General features: G+C 33.0%; 2 protein-coding genes across 2 annotated transcripts; both read left to right on the forward strand.

Annotated features, from left to right (window-relative positions):
* The first annotated feature begins 357 nt into the window (after window positions 1-357).
* On the forward strand, window positions 358-4,558 carry LOC107472773 (sphingoid long-chain bases kinase 2, mitochondrial). The gene is made up of 12 exons (XM_016092304.3): window positions 358-657; window positions 1,012-1,088; window positions 1,234-1,287; window positions 1,379-1,438; window positions 2,148-2,225; window positions 2,357-2,403; window positions 2,518-2,558; window positions 2,683-2,767; window positions 2,850-2,964; window positions 3,182-3,304; window positions 3,382-3,482; window positions 3,956-4,558. The coding sequence occupies exons 1-12, from the start codon at window positions 414-416 to the stop codon at window positions 4,083-4,085; spliced, it is 1,155 nt and encodes a 384-aa protein (XP_015947790.1). The 5' UTR covers window positions 358-413; the 3' UTR covers window positions 4,086-4,558.
* Window positions 4,559-5,334: 776 nt separating this feature from the next.
* Window positions 5,335-7,940, forward strand: LOC107472774 (uncharacterized; the record flags this gene model as incomplete). The annotated part of the gene is given in 5 exon segments (XM_016092305.3): window positions 5,335-5,501; window positions 6,027-6,181; window positions 6,304-6,370; window positions 6,888-6,939; window positions 7,428-7,940. Coding segments are annotated over 5 exon segments (565 nt in total), but the record flags the coding sequence as incomplete, so codon positions are not given.
* Between the last annotated feature and the right edge of the window lie 953 nt (window positions 7,941-8,893).

The raw sequence follows: 8,893 nt of genomic DNA on the forward strand, positions 1-8,893 counted from the left end.
TTCTTATAAACTTCTCGATTATTGATTTTTTTTTATTTTAAAAAGTTCTCGATTATACCACATATATGAAACATGGAAAAATCATGATCATATTCCTAGTCATACAAACAAAAATATTAAAAAGAAATAAAAAATCATTGCTCAATTCTCTTAATTTTTGAATGAAAATGTTTAAAATTTTTATTTTCTTATATTTTCAAAAAATATATATTTAAACTTTTTTAATATATATTTTATATAAATAAATAATTTCTAATGTAACAATAATGTTTTTTTAGGAAATTCCACATGTTACTATAAAAAAGGGTATTCAATCTCCATCCATTTTGCCTTCAAAATTGAAACTGCTAACTAAGAACAGAAGTAGTGTACAAAAAATTGAACTTTGATTCTTTCTTACACTCTCTTTGTTCATGAAAATGATGACGTGCCACAGTTTCATTTCCCCCAATCATAATTATTATTATCATCATCAGAATTTCTACTTTGTGGCATTGGGAAGAGGAACTTCAATGGCTGCTGCAAGTGCTTCACCCACCCCTGTTCTCAGATCCGAGCTTAAATCCGTGGAACCCGTGGAACAAGATCTTCAAACTGCTCTTAATTTTGTATCCTCTCCTCGCCACAGGGACCTTGTTTTCGTTGTCAATCCTCAAGGTTTGTTGGTTCTTCACTTCTTCACTTACTGCTTTGTTTCTGAGAAAATTCCCAAGAGGAAAAAAAATGTGATTTTTACTTATTTTTAGCTCAAATAACTGATGAGATGTTGTAATTGGAGCTTGCCCATTATTTACTTTGTTGAAAGTTCAAATTTTTGAAATTTTGGAACCATGATACTTGGGTTGCATGTGCGACAGGAAACTATATATATAATGTATATTTCTCCTTTGTTTTTGAGCTCAAATGAATGATGGGGTGTTGGAATTGGAACTTTACCACGATTTATTTGAGGGAAAAGTTCAGTTTTTTTTATTTATTTGTTATAAAACTTGCACTTTGATTTGCATGCAGGTGCTAATGGTCGCACTGGTAAAGATTGGAAGAAGTTGCTTCCATTTCTAAGGTCTCGCCTTGGTAATGATTACAATGTGAGTACACTATCAACTTTGTCATCAGTCTATTTTTTGTTTTTAGTTTTGAATCCGCAAAGTCTGTTGCTTGTGTTTGTTTGCAATTTCACAATACTAGAGATTAACAGTTTTTGATTCTTCATTTTGTTTTTGTCCTTGATAGATTTGTGAGTCATTTACTACGGGTCCTCGTCATGCCATTGACATAACAAGAGAGGTTGGTTATTGATGAGCTGAAATCAATTGTGAATTTTATTTTATTTATGTTGGTTCTTCTGAGTTATTAAGCTGTTATTCTTGCCATTTAGGCTATAAGGGAAGGAGCAGAAGCAGTCATTGCTGTTGGAGGTGATGGAACTATTTATGAGGTGCACACTGCGTTTTTCGCCCATTATTTTTCTGTCTAAGTTTATATAATTGATTACACTATCGGACTATGAAAACGGACGATATACAGATAGACAAAGGAGACATGATATACTAACATATATGTTCAAGATTTATATGATATTCAAGCATTCAAAAATGCCATAATACTAATAATCACTAATCACTAATATCTAAACTCACCCAATTATTTTTGAAACATTTTTAGTATATGTCATTTGTATCAATACTTGTAGCTGCTAGTTTCGTTTGAAAAATTTATACTAATATCCAATCTGTGTTTGAATTAGTAAAAGCAGAAGTAATTGGCTATGGCGGTGTCATAGAAGTGTCTTTTAACTGTCAAACATTGACATTTGTTGGATTCATAGACATCTTGCTTAGTTGGTGTGTCCATACTTCATAGGATTTGGTTGATGATATATTTAGAGGGATTTCTTGCCATCTATATTACTACATACTTTAGTTTAACACTTGATGTCATTGAAAAACTTCTATCCGTGAGATGAGAATGTGTTCGATCAAGCTCGCCTTGAGCTTGTATTTGTAAAAGCTTTTGGTGATTTGGTAGCAATTAGTTTATTTTAGGCGCACTGATTTCCATGATTTCAACATTCTTGATTAATTGTTCAACTAAGATATTTTGTTAAGAGACAATATTCCTCACGCATCACAGTATGTTATAAGCAGGTTGTTAATGGTTTCTTTTGCGATGGAAAACCTGTTGCTAGTAACAATAAAGAGAACTTAAAGGCAACTGCTCTTGGGGTGAGTTAATTTCCATAAGGACATGTAGTATTCTCATTTTAACTCAATCATGCGGTGTTTGATTCGGTTATCTCTAAGAAGATTGTATATGGGGCATGTTAAGAATATAACCATGTTCTGTCCTTTTGTAGGTGATACCCTTGGGAACTGGTTCTGATTTTGCAAGAACATTTGGATGGTTAGTTCCTGTTTATCATGAATTCATGATTCTCCTTTTGTTTCTAATGTACTTCATTTGCTCAAGAACAAGGAAGTGAATAGAAACATCTACTCTGCCTTTTTTTCTTCTCAGGAGCAATGATCCTTATGCTGCTGTTGAACGTGTTGCTAAAGGTTCAACCTCTTTTCTTGCGGTTTCTTTACCTTCATATCGAGCTTGTCTATGATTGCTGCACAATATTTGTTGCCATATCTATTTTTAAGTTTTCCACTCGTGACATGTTTGAGTCTTTCTTAGGGATGAGATCAAGGGTAGATGTTGGTGTTATCACTGGACCCACCGGCGATCAGAATTACTTCATAAACGTTGCTGACATTCATTTGTAAGGTTAAATTGGGAGTTTAAGGTTGAGCATTCTGTCACGGACATCATATCTAAATCGATTCATGACAAAATTTATGCAGGAGTGCAAAGGCAGGATTTTACGCTTCTAAGTACAAGAAATTCGGCAACTTGTGTTATGTCATTGGTGCATTGCAAGCCTTCATGAGTCATTATAATCAGGATTTCAGGATCAAGGTCAGTACAACTTGGTTTTTCATCCCTCGGCTTTTTGTATACAAAGATAAACATACAAACGTGTTTGGAATTGGAGACAAATATATGATAGTGTGTCCCAAAATACAAATTTTTTTTGTCTTTTTGTCTCTGTATACATGTCCTAGCACAGCTATCAAACGTAGCTTGTGCATATGAGGCCCAAGATGTGCAAGTTTTATGATTCAATAAAGTGCAGGTCAATGAAGGTGAGTGGGAGTTTTGTCCCCAAGTGACGGCCCTTTGTGTTGGAAATGCAAAATTCTTTGGTGGCGGTATGAAAATTACTCCCAATGCTGATCCTCGCAGTGGAAATTTATCGGTAGGCACCCTTATTATGCTGGTTAAAATCCTTTCTTTAACTCCTGTTAATATATTTTTCTCATGTAAATTCTGCAGGTTGTGATTCTTCAGCACTTCAAGTGGTACGATTTTATCCTAAACTTACATAAGATTTACAGTGGGACACACCTGAAGGTGAAGAATGTTTCTTCAAGAAGGTATAAGCTCTTTGGTGAAGATTGTCTTGGTTTATGACTCATGAATGTGTATATCATTATTATTTTAGTACTTATGCCTTGAATCGAAAGCATCCCAGTTATAGAGACGCAAGGAAGGCAGAATTTTTATCCTTCCGTATGCTGGAATTTTCGACTTAGTTGATCTTACAGTCATCAGAAGTTTGACTTTGAATATCTTGTTATTATTGTGGATGTTGGTGAATGTTGCTAAGAAGATGATTGTTATGCCTTTGTTTTGATTTGGATTTCTTAATATCAGCTAAGCCTTCTCCCACTAGGTGGGGTTTGGTTTGGCTACACGGACCAAACAGCACCGTGTATACTCCTTCGCATAAAATATATAACCATTTCGATTCAATAGAAGCTAGTTCTTTTGTTAGCTCTTTTAATTTCTTTTAGGTTTGCTTACAGTTGAGCTTGTACTAATTCGGTGTTTTCTTTGTGTTTGGTAGTGTAAATTCTATTGAGGTGGAGGACATTTCAGGCAGAGGTGGAGTATATATTCAATCTGACGGCGAGCATTTAGGGTTCCTTCCAAAGAAGATTTGTGTTCTTCCGTCCGCGATTGAGATGATATGCTGATTCAGCTCAATAATAACATAACAGGTTCAATGACAATACTTAAAAGCAGCAGAATATTAGTTTATCATAAGTTTTCCTTTTAGTTTGACTTGATTGCTGGCTTCAGCACCGGCGAATTGCACAGCTTTTGCAGCTCAGAGGCATCATTTTTTTCTGTGTAATTTTTGAGAAGGGAAAGATATATTAGTTTGGAACTTGAAAGTATCTTCATGGATTGGTGAAAGCAATGTTGTGTTGTTTCCTTTGTAATTTTAGTTGGTTCTAATTTCTAATAGAGAAAAAAAAGGAGAGAGAGGGTGCTGGAGAGTGGTGTCTTATTTGGGGTTGCAAAAGCATAGCCTGGGACACAGTTGTTATTTTTTGAGTCAGCAATGTGTTGACAGTATAGTTTATCTATATTTACTGTAAAATGTTTCAAAGTTCAATGCATAATTTATGAAATGGCATAACAGATTACAAGTTCAATACTTTTGGTATCTTTTGTAAATATATTTACTGTATATTTTTAAGTTTGGATCAAAAGTTAGTTAGTTGTTACCCTGTGTGTGTGTGTGTTTTTTTTTTTCACGGTATCTCCTAAGCGCGATATACATGGTATCCATGTCTATCTGTGATGATATTATATCATAAGTTTATCCAAAAATAAAAAATAAAAAGTGAGTCATAGTTGGATAAAATATGAATAAAATTTTGTAATATAATTTATTTATATCTTTAGATTTTTATGAAATACTTCTTTTACAATTAAAAGTGTCCAGAACATAATATCAAATAATAAAAAATTTCTAATTGTTATCCTAGTTAAAATCCAGAAAAAAAAAACTATGTTTGATAAAAAATAAGAAACATATCAACTTCGAAGCTACTATATTTATTATTGTTTGTTTTATGTGTGACAATTGTGCATATGAATATTGACTTCTCATTAAAAAAAAGGGAAAAAAAGTTTTTGCTTTTAGCATTATTATTGTGTGGCTGTTATTTATTGATACCTTAAAGATATTTAAACTAGGAGCTTCTTCTTTCATATTTTGCACTCTTAACTCCTAATGGCATTAGCAACCATAGCTTCTTTTCCTTCAATCAAATTCAACACTACTCACCAAAACAATTCTTTGATCTTTCTACCAAAACAACACCACAGCCATAGAATCTGTAAATTAAGAAGAATTCAATGCAATGGAACAGGACATAATCAACAAGAAGAGTCTCAACAACCACAGAACAATAACAGTAATAATAACAATGGATTGTTAAAGGTAGCATGGTATGGTTCTGAGCTTCTTGGCATTGCTGCTTCTGCTTTGAAGCCATCTTCTAATGAGAAAGCTCCTCAGAGGCTTCTTGAATCCATTGATCGTGATGCTGTTGTGGATACTATCAAACAAGATTTTCAAAGGTCCTATTTTGTCACAGGTGAAACTGAAACCATACCCACCATTATTTCCTTCTTTTCTTATGTTAATCCCAATTTTTTCTATATATATTATGTGTGTATGGTTTGAAATTAGTACAGTTTTGACTGTCAAAATGTGATTTTTATAATTCTACATTAGTCATATGGTAATGCCTTCATATACAATACACTATTGAAATAACAAGATCTTAGGGTTTTAAATTCCGGTTGTAGTTGTGGTTATTGTGATTATGGTTGTCGCCATTGTTTCGATAAATTTGAGTCTTTTGCATAGACTTTTTCAACAAAGTTCGAATTCTAAACTTTTAGTTTATAGAAGCTCTGATAACATATCATGTTAAGCTGATAGGAGAAGATATATGAACGGTTATTGTATCTCTAACAGGCGCATTGCGTGATGCAATCAGCAATTTTTAAGATCATATAGGCTAAAATTATAGTCGAGCTAATATCAGTTGGTACTCTTCCAGCTAGTAATTTGATTATGTTTATATGTTTCTCTAACCTTCTTCCAAACCTCTCAGGTGATCTCACATTAAATGCTTATGAAGACGACTGCGAATTCGCGGATCCAGCAGGATCCTTTAAAGGGCTTCAGCGTTTCAAAAGGAACTGCACTAACTTTGGATCCCTTTTGGAGAAGTCAAATATGAAGCTCATGAAATGGGAAGATTTTGAGGTGAACACAAACTTCAAACTTTTTAACATATTTCATAGTGCCTCATCACATTCTACACATTTGGAGTTAGAAACTTGAATACTGAAAAAAACTTCATCTTTGTTATATGGTTTTTATGACAGGATAAAGGAATAGGCCACTGGAGATTTAGTTGTGTCTTGTCATTTCCTTGGAGGCCAATACTTTCTGGTACGAAAAAAACGATTTATCTTCCTAATAGATTCGCTTAAACATCGCCTTACAGAAAGAATTGGTTATTTTGGATGATGATTAAGAAGATTTTTTAAGAGACTATGCGATTAACTCTTCTGTTGCATTTCAAACCTTTTTCATTTCTATGCATTGGTTGAGCCATTGAAGATCATATATAATTAAGGAAATTTTTTCCTAGTAGGTCTCTTATTACTTGAAAATAAATGAATACAATTGTGCATTGCTTTATCTGTTTTTCAGAGTAAACTTATTTCATATTTTAGTCATCATTCATTCATTTCATTGCTAGTTTCTTGGTTTTAACTTTTGATAAACATGAGTAATATAAAATTTCTAATAAAATAATTAACAATTAATTCTTTGTCAAGAAAGATCTGTCTGTGAATATATAGCCAAACGACTCTGTCTGGTGGGATAAGGCTTTGTTGTATTCATGCAGCACGAATATTTATTATAATAAATTCAATTTGATCATGTTGATAATATGTTGCAGCAACTGGATACACAGAATATTATTTTGATCCACAATCAGGAAAAGTATGTAGGTGAGAAAAATTTTATACTTTAATAATGTATATCCATGATTCTACATCTCTAGAAGGTTTAATTATTCTGTTGGTCTCTATAGTTTTACGAAATTTGTAATTAGGTTCCTATGCTTTTTTTCCTTTCAACTGGATTCCTACATTGCTTTTAATTTTATAATTAAGTCCTTTCTAGCGTAAAAAATATTAGAGTTAACTGAATATTTCTTTGCAAATTGAAGGTATTCATAATTAAAAACCTAATTAGATTTTTGACCGTATGTATTTTAGAAAAAATATTTTGTTAATGTTAATGTTTTTGATATGAAAAGGGCTTGATTACAAAATTAAAAGTAATGTAAGGATCCAATTGAAAAGAAAAAAAGTATAGAGACTTAATTGAAAATTTGGTGAAACTATAAGGATCAACAGAGTAATTAAACCTCTCTAGAATTGATGTATTATCATCATGGCAACTAATAAAATGCTTGAAAAATGAATGAATTCAGGCATGTGGAGCATTGGAATGTTCCGAAAATGGCTTTGTTCAAACAAATTCTTAAGCCTAGCAGGGGATTTGGATTAAAAGACTATATGAATAGATGGCTGAAAGCATTTCAAGTGAAGATTTAGATTACTATGGTTTGGGGTGAGTGTGTCAACATTTCAAGTCTCAAGTTAGAGCTTTATAAAGCTGGAAAATTTGGATGCATGATGTATGCAACATGATGAAGATGGAAAGAGGATCAATTTGAGTAGCAAAATGATATCTCCACTCATTTGGTATAGGATATCGTGTCGATTCATGGTTCATTAGCTATTGTAATCTAGTTAATGAGCCAGGTCGACACGATGTCACTTGTTATTCATGATTACTATATTGACCCAAAGAACTAATTCTTAGAATTGTATATGCTAGGAACTCACTAGATGGTGGAAATCTCATGTAAATATATGGTTTCCAGAGAATTATGTGTTCATGAAAGTAGCTTTTGTTAGAAGAAAAGTATTTGCTGCTGAAATTTGTCTTATGCTTCATTTTCTCTCTACAATTTTGCTAAGTCATTTTTAGTTATTTATTTGTATTTGATTTTGATTGGACTAATAATAATAGGATTTACCTAAGGTTGAGAAATACAATGATTTTGGGACATTGTAACTTGTGAGTATTGTTGCTTATTAGTGCTAGATTAAAACCAAATTATATATTGGTAATATTATATGGTTTAATTGATTAAACTAATGTGACACTAATTCAGTTAGCTATCTAAGTTGATTACCAACTTAGTTTTATTAATATTAGTGAAATTATGGTTTACCACAAATATTAATTTAATGACTCATTTGCTACACGATTAATAATCATGCTATGAATTATGAATTTGTTCATAATGTGGCCCCAAAATTTAGCCAGAACCAAAATGAATAAAGTGTTATCTTTTTTTTCTTGGTTGCCCATGGTATCCCTCAACCCGACAGGCCAAGGACTAATTTGTCGCGAATTGGAGCTCTATTTAAGGGTTTGCCGCTGGCCAATGGGTTGCTGCATGCACAAGACAGGATTCGAACACCTGACACTTGCTTAAGCGGACGAGTGAGCTGACCACTCGACCAACCCAAGTTGGTTGAATAAAGTCTTATCTAATGATGAGATCCAAGCAACACCTGCCCAACCAAATAGAGGTCGGACACGACATTAGTTCAGTCCTACTTATCTAAATAAGTAATTAACTCCTAATATATCTCCTATTAATCTAGAAGGGAGATTTTAACAACCTTTCTAACAAAAGAGAACGGTTATCCACCATCAAAAGTGGAGCTACTCTAAAAGGTGGCTATTGACTTTACATCTATATTTATAAATACTCTGATATCCTTAGGTATTTTTCGAACTCAATGAGCCGGATGATGCAAAATTATCATGTCCGGTTCTTTCGGAGGATGGATCAATAAGAATTCACCTATCCCAATAACA

This window comes from Arachis duranensis, chromosome 2, assembly GCF_000817695.3.
Source record: "Arachis duranensis cultivar V14167 chromosome 2, aradu.V14167.gnm2.J7QH, whole genome shotgun sequence".
In the NCBI taxonomy this organism is placed as follows: Eukaryota; Viridiplantae; Streptophyta; class Magnoliopsida; order Fabales; family Fabaceae; genus Arachis; species Arachis duranensis.

Excerpts from the sequence above, each read along its gene's own strand:
- LOC107472773 (XM_016092304.3), top strand. The coding sequence starts at position 414 with ATGAAAATGATGACGTGCCACAGTTTCATTTCCCCCAATCATAATTAT. Across the intron at positions 1,288-1,378 it reads CCATTGACATAACAAGAGAG|GCTATAAGGGAAGGAGCAGA; the intron begins GTTGGTTATTGA and ends CTTGCCATTTAG. Across the intron at positions 3,483-3,955 it reads AAGAATGTTTCTTCAAGAAG|TGTAAATTCTATTGAGGTGG; the intron begins GTATAAGCTCTT and ends TGTGTTTGGTAG.